This window comes from Rhamphochromis longiceps, linkage group LG15, assembly GCF_057381845.1.
Source record: "Rhamphochromis longiceps isolate RC_006_pf linkage group LG15, R_longiceps_female_GT1.1, whole genome shotgun sequence".
Taxonomy (NCBI): domain Eukaryota; kingdom Metazoa; phylum Chordata; class Actinopteri; order Cichliformes; family Cichlidae; genus Rhamphochromis; species Rhamphochromis longiceps.
In genome coordinates, this window is record NC_140571.1 from 36,895,882 (window position 1) to 36,916,299 (window position 20,418).

The 20,418-nt window shown below is 38.9% G+C and overlaps 2 protein-coding genes and 1 long non-coding RNA gene across 5 annotated transcripts in view; 2 read left to right on the forward strand and 1 right to left on the reverse strand.

Moving 5' to 3' along the window:
- The first annotated feature begins 317 nt into the window (after window positions 1–317).
- On the forward strand, window positions 318–4,008 carry lsm4 (LSM4 homolog, U6 small nuclear RNA and mRNA degradation associated). Its single transcript, XM_085382985.1, has 5 exons — window positions 318–434; window positions 960–1,001; window positions 1,362–1,460; window positions 1,940–2,120; window positions 3,119–4,008. The coding sequence occupies exons 1-5, from the start codon at window positions 432–434 to the stop codon at window positions 3,235–3,237; spliced, it is 444 nt and encodes a 147-aa protein (XP_085239111.1). The 5' UTR covers window positions 318–431; the 3' UTR covers window positions 3,238–4,008.
- Window positions 4,009–7,555: 3,547 nt separating this feature from the next.
- On the forward strand, window positions 7,556–10,598 carry LOC146653088 (uncharacterized). The gene is made up of 2 exons (XR_014907584.1): window positions 7,556–8,190; window positions 8,632–10,598. It is a non-coding gene; the product is annotated as an uncharacterized LOC146653088 (long non-coding RNA).
- Window positions 10,599–15,381: 4,783 nt separating this feature from the next.
- The window catches only part of LOC146653089 (E3 ubiquitin-protein ligase rnf213-alpha-like), a 72,940-nt gene continuing 67,903 nt past the window's right edge, over window positions 15,382–20,418 (reverse strand). For all 3 annotated transcript variants that reach the window (XM_085383297.1, XM_085383296.1, XM_085383295.1), the window contains 6 exons: window positions 20,026–20,230; window positions 19,274–19,351; window positions 18,613–18,810; window positions 18,400–18,489; window positions 17,978–18,156; window positions 15,382–17,358 (listed from right to left, as the gene is read on the reverse strand). In XM_085383297.1, coding sequence (XP_085239423.1) covers window positions 17,205–17,358; window positions 17,978–18,156; window positions 18,400–18,489; window positions 18,613–18,810; window positions 19,274–19,351; window positions 20,026–20,230 — 904 coding nt within the window. In that variant the 3' untranslated portion in view covers window positions 15,382–17,204. The remainder of the gene's footprint in view (window positions 17,359–17,977; window positions 18,157–18,399; window positions 18,490–18,612; window positions 18,811–19,273; window positions 19,352–20,025; window positions 20,231–20,418) is intronic.

The following is a 20,418-nucleotide window of genomic DNA, read 5'->3' on the forward strand; positions in this document are numbered from 1 at the left end:
ATGGTTCAGATAAAGGGGATTCTCTGCTAAATTAAACACCCACTAGTAAACTATCTTTATAAATAAAACAAAATAAGTATACCTTAAGTATATCTTGGGAATAGGAGAGATGCAGCTAAAATAAAATAAAAAATGCAATTTTAATATTTGATCTGATTATTTTGATGATATTTTTTACTTTACTTATTCTTATTCCTATCCCTTTAAAGTGGCAAACACGAAAAGAGATGCACATTTTAATCTTCGCACCTTTCATTTGTGCTCATTTGATATTGGAAATGCGTGTTTCTGACAGTAGGGGGCAGCATCATATAATACAGCCATGAATGCGCCTCGCCACACCGGAAGACAAAGAGTAAAAGTAGGTGGGAAAATCGTGTTAGCAAGTAAGACACTAAAAGAAAAAAAGAAACAATCAAGAAACCATCAAAATGGTGAGTTGTTAAAACTTTTATTCTCTTCAGTGGCGCTGAGTGCTAGATTTTCAGCTAGCATTTTCAGTGCTAGCAGCATCGCCTTGCCTCTCTATACTCGGTCCGTTAGCTATGGGAAGTTAGCTTAGCAGCTAAATTAAGCATCGTTTACGTAAACTAGTCGTTTTTAATAAGCATATATATCCAGACTTAACACACAGCTTTGGAAAGCTTTTAGGTCGTGCTCCACTTGCTGAGGCGGGGATTTATTATCTCGTTTAGCTCCATACTCTTGCAGCTGTAAGGTTACTGACAGTTCAGTGGAGTCGGTGAGTAAACGACGTAGACATAAAGGCACTCTTAAAAAACCTGAACATAAAATCACCTTCATGTCTTTACGCCAAACACCGCGGCTATGGAGACGTTTTCTCTGGAATAAAACACTCCTGGCTGTTTTATGCACTCTCGCTTCAGTGCTCACTTCGGTAAATGCTGTTGATTACACATCTTTTGCCATGTTTGACCTGCTTCTCTGTTGTTTTGCAGCTTCCCCTGTCTCTGCTGAAGACTGCCCAGAACCACCCTATGGTGAGACTAACCTGGACCGTGTATACAATTTTATATAACAGGCTGTAAAATAATAATAGTCATGAGGAGAGAAAGTGACATCTCAAGATTTCTTACATGTAGAAAGCAGTGAATTGTAAATGTGTGAGCAGAAAATGATTCAGGTTTCTTTTGAAATTTATACTGTATATAATTGTGGATTCAGCTCTGACTGTCTCATTTTATTTTGCTAAACTATCGCCCGTCCTAATTTCTTTTTAGAACTTTAATTGGCACAAGTTCAGTTTAGTTTTTGTAGTGAGTATTGAAACTTTTAATACAGCTGTGAATTCTGAAAACATTGTAAGACAAGCTTTCCCCCCTCGTCTTTTCTCTCTGTAGTTGGTGGAGCTGAAGAATGGAGAGACGTACAACGGTCACCTGGTCAGTTGTGATAACTGGATGAACATCAACCTGAGAGAAGTCATCTGCACATCCAGGGTAACACTGACCTTGCTCTTACATTAAACTCTAGATTAATGACTGATGGTTAAAAAAGACAGTTTTCAGTGATTACTTGAAGCTTTCATTGTTGTGTGCAGAGTTATCATTTTATATTAAGGCTGAGTAAGTTATTTACACTTTTTGGTGGATACACCTGCTGGCTGTCTGCGCTCTGGTGTTTGTGCACAGCCCTGCTTTTCTCTAACTGTTCCAAAAACACTGATTTGGACTGAGCCACACATTAGTCTAGATAAATGGGTACAGGGAATTTTGAATGGAATGAGAGTGAACTTTTGGATTTTTTTCCCCCCCTTTTGCTGTAAATACACTACTAAAGTATTGTTTCAGTACAGATATTTCTATATATGTAGCTGTTCGGTCTTATGAGAGAGTGCTTTTTTTTTTTTTTTTTTTAAATCTTGAGTTAATTGTTAAGCCAATTTGATGAACCGAAAGCCCCACTCCACCTCTCACAGGATGGAGATAAGTTCTGGAGAATGCCTGAGTGCTACATCCGAGGAAGCACCATCAAATATCTACGAATCCCAGATGAAATCATCGATATGGTGAAGGAGGAGGTGGTGTCGAAGGGGCGTGGACGTGGAGGCGCCCAGCAGAACAAACAGCAGGGCAAAGGAAGAGGAGCAGGTGGCCGAGGTGAGAGGAAGCAGCTTTTGTTGTTCGTGCTGGATGTCTTAATAAACATGGGAGAGTACTGAGTATCGTTTCCACATTTCTGTCAGTTCTTTCCAGAGTGTTCATAAGTTAACAAATTTACACCTGATAAGTGTAAAAATAAATTATCTAAGTTCAACTTTAATTTCACTGAGGTTAAAAAATTATCGAATCCCTAACCAATCTAGGAACCCATGACTATTATCGTAATCATAGCTGAAATTTCTGACAGCTTCTACCACATACAATTATGCAGGATTTGACCAACAGGAGCCTCATAACTTTTTCTTATAAGTGTTTCATTTAAAGTCTTTTCATATCTACTACCTTCTTTTTTTTGTTCACATGAGAGGATTTTGGCTGCTTCACATCAAAACCTGATGATTTGTAAAAGATATCAAACAGATCTTTCCAGTTGGGCAGCACGGTGGTGTGGTAGTTAAAAATGTGGCCTCTCAGAATAAAGGTCCTGGGTTTGATTGCATTGTGGTTTCTGTAGGCCCCCAAATCTGCTCGCAAAGTTGGACATCCACAAATATTTTGGGGATTTGAAGGATCTATGTTAACTTAAGATACACTCTTGAAAGTCCGTACTGCTAGAGCAGTAGTACCAGATATTTCCCTATTTCCCTAGACCTAGCTAAGGTACTTTTCTTAGAAAATGAAGTTTTGATTCCCAAGTGCATCTTTCACCCCCGATTTTCTTTTTCCTCTGACAAACCTGTGATAGTCAGGTGTGAGGCATTTCCAGTTATTAAACATATATTGGTCTTTACTTGGTGTTGGTGGCAGGTTCTTTATAACTTTAAATTTTTTCTGTTTTCAATGTCACATACCAATTCTCCTTAACTGCATTATTAATTCTATTTATTTTTTTTCTATCAATTTTAAATATTAAGATTTGGTCATGTTTACAGGGGAATGGGGATACTTTCTGTTACCTGCTCTAACACAGACTTTCTCTTGTATCTTCTCTGTAGGTCTGTTTGGCAGCCGTGGCCGAGGGATGACTGGCCCCGGTCGGGGTCAGCAGCAGCAGCAGCAGCAGCAGTCGGATAAGAAACCAGGAAAACCACAGGGAATGAAGAACCAGCACTGAAGGACGACGCTGCACCTCTGACAACATCCTGTTAATCAGTGATTCTTCCTTCGGCACGTGAAGAAAAAAAGTCTCTGTGGTGTGTTTTTTCTGCTGTGATCTTTGTTAGGACTGATTGTCACAGAAATCTCACTGTGAGACGTTAAGAGAAGCCGTGCTTTTGCACTGAATTTTGTTTTTTAACATCTGGAAGTTGATATTAACATTTTTTTATGAAAATGCCAGTGTATCGGCCAGAGCTGGCAGACTCCTCCTTTAGCATCAGTTTGTATATCGTTATAACAAGAACATTTTGTATCATAAACCACATTATCTAAATTCCACTTTGCATCTGTTGGTACACTGGGAAAATGTTTTTACTTTTAGTTTTTGACGGTTGTCTCCTCAGGTGTGGTTTTCATGGTGTAGTGGCCCATCTTCTGTTGCAAGAATACTTTGTTTTCCTCGTTGTTTGTGAAGTTTTGTGGTTTGAGACCTTTCTTCTTTTTTTGTCTGCTTGCTCCGCTGTGGGGTCAGTCACAGCAGGTGAACAGCAGACTGATAACCAGGAGACACAAATTCAGTCCCTGTAAATTAACACTTCTGTTAAAACGTTTGTAAGACAACCAGTTAGGATATACAGACAAAAAGATTCTCATATTCTTAAGTCTGAAATGGATAGAGTCCAACATGTGACGTGTTGGTTGGGTTTCATTTTATTTTTGTAACAAAAGACGATATTGTAATTTATTTACAGGAGAACATGAGAATAAAACAGCTTTTGTTAAAGGAGTTGTAATTATTAAGTACTCATGTCTGAGTCTCAGTTTGCTGTTCAGGGTCTTGTTCAATATTGTGGTGAATTAAGTGGTGCTGATATCAAGCTTTTCTAGTCTGAACAGTCAAAGTGCATTAATTCATACACTGATTTATTCTGTGCCTTTTGGGGCTTTTAAAGTAATGGACACACACACACATTCTGAGCCATAGGTACCACCACCTAGATATATACAGGTGAAACTCTAAAAATTAGAATATCATGCAAAAGTTCATTTAAGTAATTCAACTCAAAAGGTGAAACTAATATATGATATAGACTCAGTACATGCAAAGCAATATATTTCAAGCCTTAATTTGTTATAATTTTGATGATTGTGGCTTATAGTTTATGAAAACCCCAAATTCAGAAGCTCAGAAAATTATAATATTGTAAGAAGGTTTAATGTTGTAGGCTCAAAGTGTCACACTAATCAGTTAATGAATCCAAAACGCCTGCAAAGGCTTCCCGAGCCTTTAATTGTCCATTAGGCTGGTTCAGTTCAGTAGGAATCTCAATCGTGGGGAAAACTGCTGACCTGACAGTTGTGCAGAAAACCATCATTGGCAGCCTCCATAAGGAGGGAAGGTAACAAAAGGTCATTTCAGAAGAAGGTGGATGTTCCCAAAGTGCTGTATCAAAGCCCATTAATAGAAAGTTATGTGGAAGAGAAAGGTGCAAAAGAAAAAGGTGCACAAGCATCAGGGATGACCGCAGCCTGAAGAAGATTGTCAGGGAAAGGCCATTCAAAAGTGTGAAGGACCTTCAGAAGGAGTGGACTGAGGCTGGAGTTAGTGCATCAAGACCTGCCACACAGACACAGATCCTGGACATGGGCTTTGTATTCCTCTTGTCAAGCTGCTCCTAAAGAACAAACAACAGAATCGCCTCACCTGGGCTAAAAGAAAAAAAAGAACTAGTTTGTTGCTCAGTGGTCCAAAGTCCTCTTCTGATGAGAGCAAATTTTGCATCTCATTTGGAAACCAAGGTCCCAGAGTCTGGAGGAAGAATGGGGAGGCACACAATTCAAGATGCTTGAAGTCCAGTGTGAAGTTTCCACAGTCTGTGTTGATTTGGGGAGCTGTGTCGTCTACCGGTGTTGATCTACTGTGCTTTGTTAAGTCCAGAGCCAACGCAGCCGTCTAACAGGACATTTCTTCATGCTTCCTTCCACAGACCAGCTTTATGGAGATGCTGACTTCATTTTCCAGCAGGACTTGGCACCTGCCCACACTGCAAAAGATACCAAAACCTAGTTCAATGACCATGGGGCAACTGTGCTTGATTGGCCAGCAAACTCGCCTGACCTGGACCCCATAGACAATTTATGGGGCATTGCCAAGAGAAAGATGAGAGACATGAGACTGAACAATACATAAGAGCTGAAGGCTGCTATTGAAGCATCCTGGTCTCCCATAACACCTCAGCAGTGCCACAGGCTGATAGCATGCATGCCATGCTGCATCGAGGCAGTAATTCATGCAAAAGGGGCCCAAACCAAGTACTGAGTACATATGTATGATTATACTTTTTAGAGGTCCAAAATTTCTCTCTTTAAAATCCTTGTTTTATTGATTTCATGTAATATTCAAATTTTCCGAGATTTTGAAATTGGGGTTTTCATAAGCTGTAATGATCAACAAAATCATAAAAAGTAAAGGCTTTTAATATCTTGCTTTACATGTAATTAGTCTCTGGCATATATTAGTTTGACCTTTTAAGTTGAATTAGTGAAATAAATGAACTTTTGCATGATATTCTAATTTTTTTGAGTTTCACTTGTATAAAGTAAATACTGAGTCTGTACAATTCTAATAAGCTTGGAAGTCAGTATTTGGTATGATCACCTTTATCCTTCAACACAGCCTGAAATGAACACCATCCACACAGATACAGCAGCCAGGGAAGAAGAAGAATATCATATGAAAAAGGCCCGGAGTAAATGTGGTTATCCTAGCTGGAATTTTGTCAAAGCTGGGAAGACACCTAAAAAAGGCTCAAGGAGAGCAGGACAACTGTTGCCTAAGCAGAAACCTCTACTGGTCCCTTATGTGTCAGCAGTATCGGAACAGCTGAGATACATTTACTCTAAACACCACGTCTGCGTGACTTTAAAACCCAAAAACACGCTGCACCAAAAATTAGTTCACCCAAAGATCTGGTCCACTGACACAAACAGAGTAATATAGTGTACGCTGTTAAGTGCCAGGAGGATTGCCATGATTTATACATTGTAGAGACCAAACAACCTCTGGCTAAGTAGATGCCACAACACAGAAGAGCTAACTCGTCAGGCCAGGACTCTGCAGTCTATTTACACCTACAGGCCGGTGGACACTCTTTCAATGATGAAGATGTACACATCCTGGACAGGGAGGAATGCTGGTTTGAGCGTTTGGAGTCAAGGAGGCTATTTACATGAAAAGGGAAAGAGGAGGAGCCGTAGGGATACATCTTTCACCATCTTGCAATGCTGTGATTGGAGACATTCTCCAAATCTATGTGACTCGTATTCATGGCCATTGATCAGTGGTCATTACAATTTGCATGTTAATGATCAGTGTTATGATATTTTGATACCACGGTTAGCATTTACAGAAGATTGTTTTATACAGGAAAAGAGTTACTCAATAAGGTCCATCTACTAGTTGTTTTTCTCTTTCTCTGTGACCCAAGAATTAATGTGTAAGACTCACAGGCTGGTACCCCAAGGTCGAAAACACCACAGAGACGAGACCACTTCCTTACTCCCATCCTCCCTTCCTTATCTTTTAGAAAAGAGCTTGTTAAAGGCCAGGTGGTTTGTTTCAGAATTCACTAATGAAAGAACTCTGTATTCTATGTCTAGGAGTGTATTTTGCTGGGATGATCATAAATTGTAGCTGAACTGATAAACTACACACAGGATACTTCTTTGCTCACAAGGCAGGAAGACGTTTCCTTATTTGGTCTGTACTGGTTTGAACTGAGAACTTGCTGACACACGAACCTTTTTTTTCTCTATATAAGCTGTTATGTACTAAATAAACCTTTGAGTCGATTGGGAAGGCAACCTAAAGCAGTCTCTGTTTTCTTGTTCTCCCAAGCTGCTCCCGAGCTCGTACTAACACGCTGAATGGCATACCTGAGTGTTACTTTAAATAATTAGGAATCTTAGAAGGAAAGGACAAAACTCTGCTTATCGCTCACGCCACGGAGGAAACCCGGGATGGCAATTTCCTTCAATTTTGGTGTCAGAAGTGGGATGACTGACAGAAGGTAAATATGCGTCTTTCATATTTATATAAAGACCTATTATACCTCTCTCAGTGATCGATCCATAAAGAAACGGGATATGCTGACGAAGTTTCACTTAGTGATCCAGAGAGATACACTGACGACTTCCTCAGTCCCCGAATAAAGTAAATTAACCCTTGTGTGGTGTTGGTGGACACAGGAAGTTGCCTGTTGTCTTGAATATTTTAATTTTGTTTAAAAAAAAAAAAAAAATAATAATAATTAATTGTTTAATTAAACGTACGTTAAAAAGTGAGAAGTTGCTCACTCACAGAAAGCTAGTAAATAATTAAATTTAATTTTGTTAAAAAAAAAAAAAAAAAAAAACGAAAGAAAACTGAAAACGGGTCTCACAGACCCGATTACCATACAAGGGTTAAAAGCAGTAAATTAAAAGCAGAAAGACACAGGAAGTTGCCTGTTGTTTTACGAGAAGTTGCTCGTTAAGCGAGAAGTTGCTCGCTATGTGAGAGTTGCTCACACAAACAAAAAATTGCTAGCAATAAATTTAAAGTAACCTCAGCTGTGCCGCAGCGAAAATACTAACATAAATCCTTCAAGCGTGTAAACCCCTCTGGAAATCACTGAACATGGGTCAGAATTATTCAAAGACCACAGACAGGTCCGATAAAAAATCTAAAGTACCTGTAAAACCAAAAAATTAATAAAATACAAAATAAAGTCTCAAATAACGGCTCAGTATAACTCCCATTTCCGGTTACGTGTAACCTACGTCCGCGAATCGGTGAAGACGTCCATGATCACGTATCCAGAACATGCGGGAGTGCTTATGTGACTGACTTTGTTTACAACTTAAGAAGTTCAATGCATTCTAATTTATTTCCGGAGCCTTATCCCGAACGATTATCGCCAGAAAACAGGTCAGTAGAAATGTTGAATATCATTTGTGATAAGAAAAGTAGTCTGCTTAAAAAGTCCTGTAGAAAATATATGATAGAATGCCGCGACGTGATGCATCAAATGTTACCGCTATGGACAAAAGGAGGGTAAATAATGACAAAGTCGCCGATTTCTTTAAGAATCTAAAGAAATTCCTGCTAACAATGTCCAGAGACAAAATTGACTTAAATGCAGTAACTATGTGTAAACAGAAGCCTGATGAATCTATCCTAGTATTCATAAAACGCTTTATGCACTGTTGGACAAGCTAGAGGTGCAAATTTGGCTCAGTTTTCCAGCAGCCGCAGACACCCAAAGCAAAAATGAATTTGTGTATTTCATTTAACATAAAGGGTGAAATGTTTGCTGACACTGATAACAGTTATGTTTTCTCTGCCCTATGTACCGACATGATGGAGAAGGAACATCCTCTGTGTCAGCTGGACCCTCAGCAGAGAATGAACTCAACATCCTTTTTGTCCGGTACTCTATGTCACACACTGTGCCAAAAAAAACGTGTACAGACGCCACTAACAGGTAATCCCATGACTGGGAGCCACACTTTTGTTTCTCTCACACTGTTCAACAACATGATAACTGCTCACACAAGTGAAGGTCAAACAGTGATTTTGTCACATAACTCAGACATAGGTTATGATATAACTACACCATGTCGTCACATAGATCTAACCTAACCTATCCACTGTACTATTTCTGCAGTTACATTGCCAGCTGAATACCAGAATATGACATTGTGGTCTAAAAGTGAGAATGATATAGGATTTATTGACTGTACACTTTATCACGTACACCTATTAAAACACAACAAGCCAGTATATGTCAAGCAACATCCCATTTCTGCCGAAAAAGCCGCAGCTCTAGATGTCATGATAGGAGATTTAGAGACTACAGGAGTAATAAAGCCTACAGTATCTCCATATAATACTCCTGTCAATCCTGTGCCAAAGCCTAACAAACCTGGCGTATGGCGTTTCATACAAGACTTAAGGCAAATTAATGCAGTCAACATTCCTCTGCCACCTCTCGTTTCAGATGTTCACAGCATATTGACATGCTTTGCATACACACTTTACCGTGGTGGATTTATGCTCCGCTCCTTTTTCTCAGTAAGACACACAGCCGTTATTTGCATTCACACATAGAAATAAGCAGTACACTTGGACTCGTTTGCCCCAAGGCATGATAGACGGCTCTGCTGCTTTCTCAATGGTGCTTCACTCCTCCAGGGCTGCACCCTGATCCACATGTGGATGACCTCCTCCTCTGTGCTCCGAGTGAAAAACTATGTCAAACTGCTACACACATGCTTCTCCAGCACCTCCAAAAGACTGGCCACAAAGCATCTGCAAAGAAAATGCAGTACTGTCAGACTTCTGTTCAATATTTGGGATTCACACTGTCTCACGGAAAACGTTCCATGACTGCAGACAGGGTCAAAGCTGTGACCTCTGTCCCTCGTCCCACTACACAGAAGGACATGTTGTCCTTCCTGGGCATGGTGAACTATTGCAGACAGTGGATACCAGACTGTTCTTTTCATGACCACATTCTGCGTGACTGTTGTAAAAAAAAGACAAGCCTCCTCGAATACTGTGGTCCACAGAAATGACTGCCTCTTTCAATGCATTACAGGGAGTGCTGACCTCCGCCACTCAAAGGTGCTGCCTGAATTGTTCAGGAATGCCGGCCTGCCTGAGAGCAGTAGCAGCTTGCTCTATCATGATAAGGGACTGCGAGAAGCTCACACTCTCACATGACACTATTCTACACACCAATCACCAGGTCACGACCATTCTAGCAAACATAACTACACAACATATGCAAATCTCACTATAAAAGCGAGCAGCACACCCAATTCGCCAGCACATTTATTGATCCTATGCTGTGTTCTTCTGACCGACAGGATGGCTCAGACAGGCTTGACGTTCATGACTGCATGACACGTATACAGGAATCCACAGTACCACGTCCAGATTTAGAGCAAACACCTATCCCAGACTCAGCCACGGTTTATGTGGACGGGTCCTGTTCAAGGCCGAGTGACAACTCATTTCTTTGTGGCTATTCAGTGGTAACAGTGCCTGACATCATACTAGAGGCTCACTCATTACCATTTCACTCAGCACAAAAAGCAGAGCTCATGGCTTTAATACGCGCCTGTGAGCTACATTTGGATAAGCATGTGACAATTTGCGCAGACAGCCGCTATACATTTGGCGTTGTGCATGACTTTGGCACATTGTGGAGACAAAGAGGATTTAGATCTGCTGATGGAAAATAAATTGCTAAATTCTGATTTTGTTCAAAGACTTTTTCAGGCTATACAGCTGCCATCGGCCGTTGCAGTTGTAAAAACGAAAGGACACAGTACAGCTGACACAGACGAAGCAACAGGTAATGCCTTAGCAGACGTGACAGCCAAGGCTGCAGCTGCATCACAGCTCCCACCTCCGCAGGAAGTATTATCTGTGCCCCTACAGCTGCCACTTGTTACACTCCCAGACTATTTAGACACAAATGTTGATTTAAAATTCATACAAGAGCAAGCCTCTGCATGTGATTACACCTATTGTGAGAATAATGACTGTACCTTAGATGACAGAGATGGCTTATACAAAATCTTAAGGGTTTGATTGCCCTCCCATATTCCCTGGTGCCAGTCCTTGCCCGACATTTTCACTGTGTGAGTTATGTCGGACAAAGAGGGGTAATAGGGGCAATAAAATCAAGATTTGTAATTGAGAAAACATCACATGCAGTAAAAAGCATATTAGCAACCTGTTTAACATGTGCACGAACTAATGTAGGTAGCTCAAAAGCGAAACATCAGCATTTACCACAACCAGATTTTCCATTTCATACATTACAAATTGATTTTACACATATGCCAGCGCAAGGAAGCATCAAGTACTTACTGGTAATAGTGGATCAATTTAGTAAATGAGTAGAAGCTTATCCAACCTCAAAAGAAACTGCAGAAGTAGTCTGTCAAAAGTTGAGCAATGAAATAATACCCAGATTCGGAATACCTCACCAGATTAACAGTGATAGAGGATCTTCATTCACATTAGAAGTAATTCAAAAGTGTGATAAAACTTTAATGACCTGGGTCAAATTACTTACTCAAGTCCTGTGTGAGATTAGAATGACTCCATCTACAGTAACCAAATTATTTCCATTTGAAATAAGACTATTTCCAACACCATGGTCAGCTTCCAGAGGGGCACCGCTAGTAGAAGGTGATGTATATTGCATTGTCCACTGATGTTCACAACCTGGTAGAAAAACTGAATAATAACTATCAGAAAGTTTGTCTCTCTCAGCCTTTCCCCTCCACAGTTCCACCAGTGGAGACAAGGAGACGCATGTTGGAGAAGCCACTAAAACCAAGGACACTCTGGGAGGCCGCGCGTGTTCCAGCCCCAGACTGTACTGGCAGTGACGAAGAACCAGCATCCTTACGGACGGACAACCTCAGTGGATTCATGCCAGCAGGGTTAAGACCAGCCCAATCGGACCATCTCAGGCGTCGGATCAAGCAGACGACATCTCCGGCGAGCCAGCGCCCGGAACTAGAGCAAATAAACACACACGGGTAGATGACATCTCAGGCGAGCCAGCGCCCGGATCCAAAAGTTACATACACACACGCAATCACTGATTAACACACAACGTCTGAAAGAACAACAACAAGGTACTCAAACATCCAGCAGGAACAGAAAGCCAAAAGTACCACATGATGTCTAACCTGATAAAGCCAGACTCATTCCATCCTGATAATGGAGAAAATGAAATGCCCATTGTCATCATACGACGCTTATTCAATGTCTCTCGAACCTGGGACCAGGCCAGAAGACGACTGAAGAACTGTTTTTCTTATATATTTAGGTTATTTATCATACTTATCGCATTAACCTTAGGATTTTTCTTTGCTATGTTGTATTGTAGACTGCAACCATGTTCACATTTCTGCAGGTCATATTTTGCTGACTATACCTCATGCTCCATTTTGCAAGACACCTACTTAATGCACTCCTCACGCTCCCTAAAATCAGTAAATAGCAACATAGACGCCACTAATAAACCATCTTATGCGCCCTCTAGAACAGGAGCTAACGCCTGGTATGAAAATGCCAGAACAGCCGCTCGTGATTTAGGAAACAGTAACTGTTATGTCTGTTCAAAGGCTAATCCAGAACAGGTAATAGTAGGATACCCCATATCCGGTTTCCCCCTCGCTGAGGGACTAGAGAAAATCGGCGGAGATAATGCTCTCTTTAAAGACGCTTTACAGTTGACTCTGAGCCCTCTCGACTGCCTACTTAGACACACACACACACCAACTAACCCTGAGACTCCATTAGGCGAATTATTGAAGTTATCTAATGACACCGCAGGGACCTGCGCCCCAATGAAACGCCCTAAGACTAGGTTAAAACCCTCACTGCCCTTAGGACAGAGCCCTCTCCATTTTAATACTAGTATGATATGTCTGCGCAGACTAAAGTTAACTGGCCCAGACACACACATAGATTATACAAAGGATAACTATACATTCTTCTCTGACTCCCCAGGTGCACGCTGTAATGAGACATGGCTAGCTGTCTCTGTGGCTGAAGTTGTATCATATCTGGAGGAACACACACACAGTTCAAGTTCGAGCGCAGAATCGATCATTGTTCCCCCAGAGGGTGTCTTAAATGATACTGACTGGGGGGAGTTAGTTAAATCACACATGGTCACGCGCCTGACCAGACCAATCCCACATGCTTATTGGTTGTGCAATAATACCCTTAGATTAGCTTTACCTGTTAATTGGACCGGTACCTGTGGTCTAGTAACCGTTGATGTATGCTGTACTTTCATTCCCAATAATACCGCCCCTAACGGTTCATTCACACAAGCTATGAATAGACTTGATGCATTGAAGATAGAACTAATTGCCAATACAGGTCACGGTCAGTGGCTACATAAGTGGCTACAGGACACGTTTGGATAATGGAAGGAACTAATTGTAGCCTTTGTAACCGTTGCAGCATGTTTTCGATGATTATTGTCTGTTGTGTGGTACCCTGTGTACGTTCAATGATAACCCGTATACCTACTAGTACAGCTACTTCAATGTATTTGCAATTGGCACAAATTGACCCAGATTATGTGTCAGATGTCATCAATGATGATCCTGATGTATGTATTGAGCATTAGATTGTAAATTGCTCGATTGTTCAAGAAGAGTATGACGTTTTCTTCTCTTTCTTTTCTTCTTTTTAAAAATTTTGATATTAAGCTTGCTCGAAGGACCAGTTACAGTTATGATTTGTCTTTATATTATGTTATTACATTCTGTCTTTATACTATGTTATCATTTCATGATAAAAGGGGAGAACTGTTATGATATTTTGATACCACGGTTAGCATTTACAGAAGATTGTTTTATACAGGAAAAGAGTTACTCAATAAGGTCCATCTACTAGTTGTTTTTCTCTTTCTCTGTGACCCAAGAATTAATGTGTAAGACTCACAGGCTGGTACCCCAAGGTCGAAAACACCACAGAGACGAGACCACTTCCTTACTCCCATCCTCCCTTCCTTATCTTTTAGAAAAGAGCTTGTTAAAGGCCAGGTGGTTTGTTTCAGAATTCACTAATGAAAGAACTCTGTATTCTATGTCTAGGAGTGTATTTTGCTGGGATGATCATAAATTGTAGCTGAACTGATAAACTACACACAGGATACTTCTTTGCTCACAAGGCAGGAAGACGTTTCCTTATTTGGTCTGTACTGGTTTGAACTGAGAACTTGCTGACACACGAACCTTTTTTTTCTCTATATAAGCTGTTATGTACTAAATAAACCTTTGAGTCGATTGGGAAGGCAACCTAAAGCAGTCTCTGTTTTCTTGTTCTCCCAAGCTGCTCCCGAGCTCGTACTAACACGCTGAATGGCATACCTGAGTGTTACTTTAAATAATTAGGAATCTTAGAAGGAAAGGACAAAACTCTGCTTATCGCTCACGCCACGGAGGAAACCCGGGATGGCAATTTCCTTCAATCAGGAAACTGACCTCATAGCCTGGTTGCGGGGGTGGGGGGTGGGGTCTATCCCAGCCATTCTATTGTATCTCTTGCTTCGTGTTTAAGGTCACTGTCTGCTGGAAGGTGAGTCTCCTTCCCAGTCTCAAGTCCTTTGCAGCCTCCAACAGGTTTTCTTCCAGGACCTTCCAGGATTTTCTTCCAGGTTCTTCCAGCTCCATCCATCTTCCCATCAACTCTGACCAGCTTCACTGTCCCTGCTGAAGAAAAGCATCCCCACAGCATGATGCTGCAACCACCATGTTTCACAGTGGGGATGGTGTGTTCAGGGTGATGAGCAGGCAGTGTTACTTTTGCTCCTCACGTAGCGCTTTGTATTTAGGCCCAACTTTAGTCTTATCTGACCAGAGCACCTTCTTCCACACAGTTGCTGTGTCCCCTTCATGTCTCCTGGCAAACTGCAAAAGGCACTTTTTATGTATTTCTGTCAACAATGGCTTTTTTCTTGTCGCTCTTCTTTATAGGCCAGATTTGTGGAGTACACGACTTACAGATTCTCCCCACATGAGTTGTGGATTTTTCCAGCTCCTCCAGAGTGACCGTGGGCCTCTTAGAAACTCCTCTGACCAGTGCTTTCCTTGCTCAACCTAACCCTACAACTTTTATCTACATCCATGTCTCCTTTTTGTACCACATAACAATTATGTGCTACTTTGTGTTGGTCAGTCACTGACAATCTCAATCGAAAACATTGAAGTTTGTGGCTGTAAGGTGACAAAATGTTTAAAAGTTGAAGGGGTATGAATTTTTTTCAATGCACTGTAAACAACCATAAAACATAAATATGTTATTGTATTAAAATTTTTAAAAACACTATTGATTTACTCACAATGAATCATAAAATAACCAGATAATCTAAGTCAGACAGTCTCCTAAAGCTGAACAGATTTTTTTTTTCAGAGGGGGTTAATTTTCAATAAGTGACTGAAAATGTGTAACTATGGCAGAAATAATACATTTTAGGTCACATGTGTGTTACAACTACTTCATTGACTATATCAGAGGAAACATTTTCCAATGTACTTTAATCTTTTAGCAGATACACAACAAATAATCAATACAGGATACTTGATATATGTAAGAAAAAATACAATTTTGTCTCTGAGTGCTGGTCAATAGTAAAAATATACTTGATAAAAAAAAAGAAAGCAGAAAAAAAAGAAGAAATGTGTACATAATCCTTCGACATAAAGGGTAAATCAACAAAGTTTCACACTATATGATTGTCAAATTCAACAATGCATTTCTGAATTTTCTAAATAACTCTTAGTAACTTTTTTAGATTGACAAAATGCAACACATGAGCAGGTGGCTCATATCGAAGAAATAATGCACTTGTTTTATCTGCCTTGCTGTGTATCATTGTTTTTGTTGAGCCTCAGTGTTATTTTTAAATTTTCAAATCCAAGTATTAGAGAAAACAGATAAAATGTAAAATATTGACTTTTTATATTGATGCAAACAAAAAGTATTTGACACTGTTAGTAAAATGTAAAAAGAAAACTATCAATCTTTAATTTCTTTACTAGTTTATGTTTAAATCATAATTTGTTCTTTAGCTGTAAAATAAATGCAAGAATAATGCTAAAACAAACCATAAAAACAGTGAATCATCATCAATTTTCTCAGTAAAGGAATGAAAAATTAAAAAAAATAATACAAACATAGAAGAGTAAAACCTGTTGGTTTATAAAGACAAAAAATAAAAATGATAAACTCATCCAGTTTATCTCCTTACATACTTCATGTTTGATGAAGTTGCTTAACACACAAAAATAAAAAAAACAAAACAAAAAAACTTTCCACCACAGATAAATAGAAATGATCTCATTACTGCAAATCAAATGTTTTGTTTAAATGAACGTATTCAAGTCACTTTTATGCAAATGAACATTTATAATTTTTTAACATGTAAGAAAAAATGGAAAATGTGCAGTTTTCGTACTAGTTTATCAATCTATCCTGTTGTTACTTCACCCTAAAAGATTTCACCTTAAAACAAAAACATAATCATGTAAAAATGATATATAAAATATATGAAAGCAGTCATACTGTATATACTCTCACAGTGAATACATGAGCAGCTCACTGAGGATGTGCTTGAGTTTATTCTGCTTTGCTGTTTCATTGTATTCACAGAGGTTAAAGGTAATTTCTAATCTTTATTATAAACGAATCAAGACAAACATCAACAAGACCATAAACAAATAAAAGAGTTCAAAAAAGTAGTATGACTTAAAGTTAAATGATAAACTAAGATCTCTGGTTCAATTCAATTCGATTTAATTCAATTTTATTTATATAGCGCCAAATCACAACAAAAGTCGCCTCGAGGCGGTTCAACACACGTCATAGAAATCTGATAACTCAAGCTATTAAATGAAAAAAAAAACATAAAAAATTAGCAAATCTCAACTTTTACACAAATGCAAATAAAAACTTAGAGAATTAAAAAATATAAGAAAAATTTTATATGAATGAAAAAGTAGAAAATGCTCAGTATACCATTCCCTTGCATATTTATGAACGAACCACGCACATTTACATTGGATTACACGATTTTGCTTTTTTCTATGCGTATCAATCACCTATTGCTTTAATTTCTTATTAAATGGAGAAATATTATTCACTCCTTGCAGCATGATAATATTACTCTTCTTTTTAAAATTCAAACCATTCGCAAGAGAAGTAAAATAAAATGAAAAATAAAATATTAAAATGTAAATATAGTTTTTGGTTGTTGAATTGAATTTGTAAAATAATTCCAAAAACAAATTAACAGCACAACACGTCCTATGATTATTACATCAATAAATGCAGAAAAAATACCTTTGTTTACTTCTTTAGATAACTAATATCTCTCTATGCACTCATTCAGTTGATCACTCATTCATCAACTCCTGTTTGGCTGTGATGGTGTATTTCCAGGTCTCAATTATCTGAGACAGCTTCACCTTTTCAGAGAGGTTTTCCTCCACGTAAGTAGGGACTTCTACTTCTTTACGATCCATGTAGGCACTGACCGCCTCCTTCAGACTGTCAAAAGACAGAATATATTCATTTAATAGATAACTTTACATTGGAGCAAATAATTTTTTACTTAGCAGGAAAACTAAAAACATATTATAATAAAGACACACTTTTGGTATAGACAAGGCCAAACGATGGGGCACTATAGTGATGTGGAATAAAATATGCATAAAAACTCAAAAGTAATTGGACAAAGACCTTTTTAAGATAGCTTTGCCTCTGTACGCCATTGCAGTTGATTTTAAATGGAAAATTTAAGACTTGATGGAAGTGCAGATTTTTTTTTAACTGTTTAGGAATTACAGTCATTTTTATACACAGTCACACATTTTCAGAGACTTAATTGAAAATTAATTAGACAAACTAACACAGTTTTAAATATAAATAATTTTAAGTTTTTAATACTTAGATGAAAATCTTTTGTTTCATTCTGACTAATCTATAACTTTATGCATATCTTTGCATCTCTGAGATCACTCTTATATATCCATATTTTGGCTACACAGGATCATCTGCAGTGACTGTGAGGCTTAGGATGCAAATCGTTCTTCACACCTGCTAAATCAGGGCCAAAAACAACCCTGGCATTACCAAACAAAAATTTGGTACTATACAACAGGTTTACCTCCATGATGGATTGTAGTCCTCAGTTGCCCGTAGGCGGCCCAGGCGCAACAAGAGGAACTCATGCATCTCAAGCAGCCACTGGTCCACATTTCCTCTGGACATGAATCCTTTCAGCTCAGTCTTGTTTTTCTCAGTCAGTGGCACCTGGTACTCGGCTGGATACCCCGAAAAGGGCTCCTTTTTAACAAGACATGCAGTCATGCATTTTGTATGTATATGGTAGATGGATTGGCATATATGGTTAATGGTCATACTGACCATTTAGTGATTTTTTTAGTACAAGCCACATTCATTTAATCTAACACTGAAGCTAAGCTTCAAAACTTACAATTTATCTATGCTTAGTGAAAAATAAGCATATGATGTTTAATCTGGCAATTTTGAATCTGAAAAAAAAAATACAGCAAAAATCAAACTTACTCTTTTGAGTTGCAGCATTTTTTCAGAGTTGAGAGAGGACAGGACTTGCCACAGACAAACACATTGCTGCAGTTCACATTTGCTAAAAGCCTGCAAAAAAGTGAAAACCCCTCAACAACTTATAAACAGTTTGTTCTATCTGGTTTTTGTCTTATTATTAATATTGATGTTTGACATGTGAGGCTCAGAGTGAAAGAGTGTACATGTAATGACCTTCAGTATGTGATGATCAATGCTTTGGTCCATCTTTAGTATTTCCTGAAGGTAAGTGACCAGTTTCATTGTGGGATCACCACCCGTCATTGAGAGGAAACCCAGAAGCAGCTCCACAATCTTGAGCGCCTCGCACACCTCGCTGTAGGAGTCCAGCTGTCTGGACACAGTATTCTGTGCCATAGATGTCAGAACACTCTGATAGAGAAACAAAAATATTAGCGAACCTCAAAGACACAAGTTATGTAAATCCCTTTATTGCTGTGTGCATGCACATGTACATAAATATCAAATGTAAAGCTTGAGTAGTACTTTTAAGTCAAATACAGCTGGATGAATGTCAGGAGTATTGCTTTATTTGCTGTAACTATTAGGCCTGAAATAAATCTGTGATTTGGTAAAAAACAAGAATTTAATCTGGTATAACTGTAATAATCCATTACTATCTAAAGTCCACATATCATGTGTCAGTGCTTTTGCTGTTAACTGGTACTGTTAGTTATTGACTCAGCACAAACCAAGTGAAAATAAATTTGTTGTTTAACCTGGAAATTTTGTACCTTAAATATGTATTTTGGGTTTTACACATAGACAGCTATAATCATGTAGGGTTGTAAAGTACATCAAAGTGTAGTGATAACTTGCTAACGCAGTACTGTACCTGTGGCACTTTTCCATGAACAGTTTTGAAAATGGTTTCATAGTCTCTCTCTTGCGTGTTGACCAACGTGGGAATTCCCTTAATGAAAAACAGGGGGTTTAGTGAAGGGGTTTGGTTTAGGGATCACAAAAAAGCAGTTTTAAACAGAATGGTTTTGAGCTTGGATTTCAAAAGTGGTGAATCAATATAAACACATAGATATTACTGCAAAATAAGTATGACCACACAGAACAGATACAATATGAGAACTCAAATGATGAAGTTAACCAGCACAATAAATAAAATCTCTGTAGTGAAGTGGTCTACACATTTGATTACACTATTTGTTTGTTTAACAATGTGCTGCACAGAGGTCTTTACACCCACATCTACATGCTGTAGCAATTCCTGTGATAAACATTTGGAATAAACAATAATAGCTTAGTCTTGCTTGTGTTTGTATTGTTTTTAGTTCAGCTTCAGCTTGCTCCCTGCCATCTGTTATGAGTTTATGACAGAAGTTTAACAGGAAGTGAACTTCCTTCTCATTTGTGCTTTTTATATTTCAGTATGTTGAATCATGCAAAAAATAAAAACAAATAAATATACACTAAGGGTGTTGCATGACCACCTTCAAAGATTCATTCTGAGCTTGAAAGATCCCTGAAGGTAATGCACAATCCAGTCAACACCAGATCGTACAGTAGTTAGGAATTTGGGTCATTTAAGGTGTGGGACACATGTTTTAACCAAACCAGGCTGTGGGGACTCACTGCGCGGGTAATGAGAGGTTTTCCCTGCAGAAAGCGGGTGAGGATCTGCTGTTGGATCCTGGGCAGGTCATACTCAGATATTGTCTCGTGGCCACGTTCCAAGCTGTACTGGCAGTTGGACAAAACCAGAGGAAACAGGTCCTTCTCCACATCATAGCTGATCACATGCTGCTCCATTAGCTCCAACAGACTCACTGTGTAGTCACTGCAGACATCACAATGTAGATATGAACTTTAATCTTCCAACATTTCTTTTCCAAATAATTTTGAATAAATGTTGGTCTAGAATGAAGAAAAATGTTTGTTGAGCAAAACTTAACTGTATTATATTTACAATATATAATATATCAATGGCATCGGTTATGTGGCTCTGTGTTTCTATGTCAAGCTCCA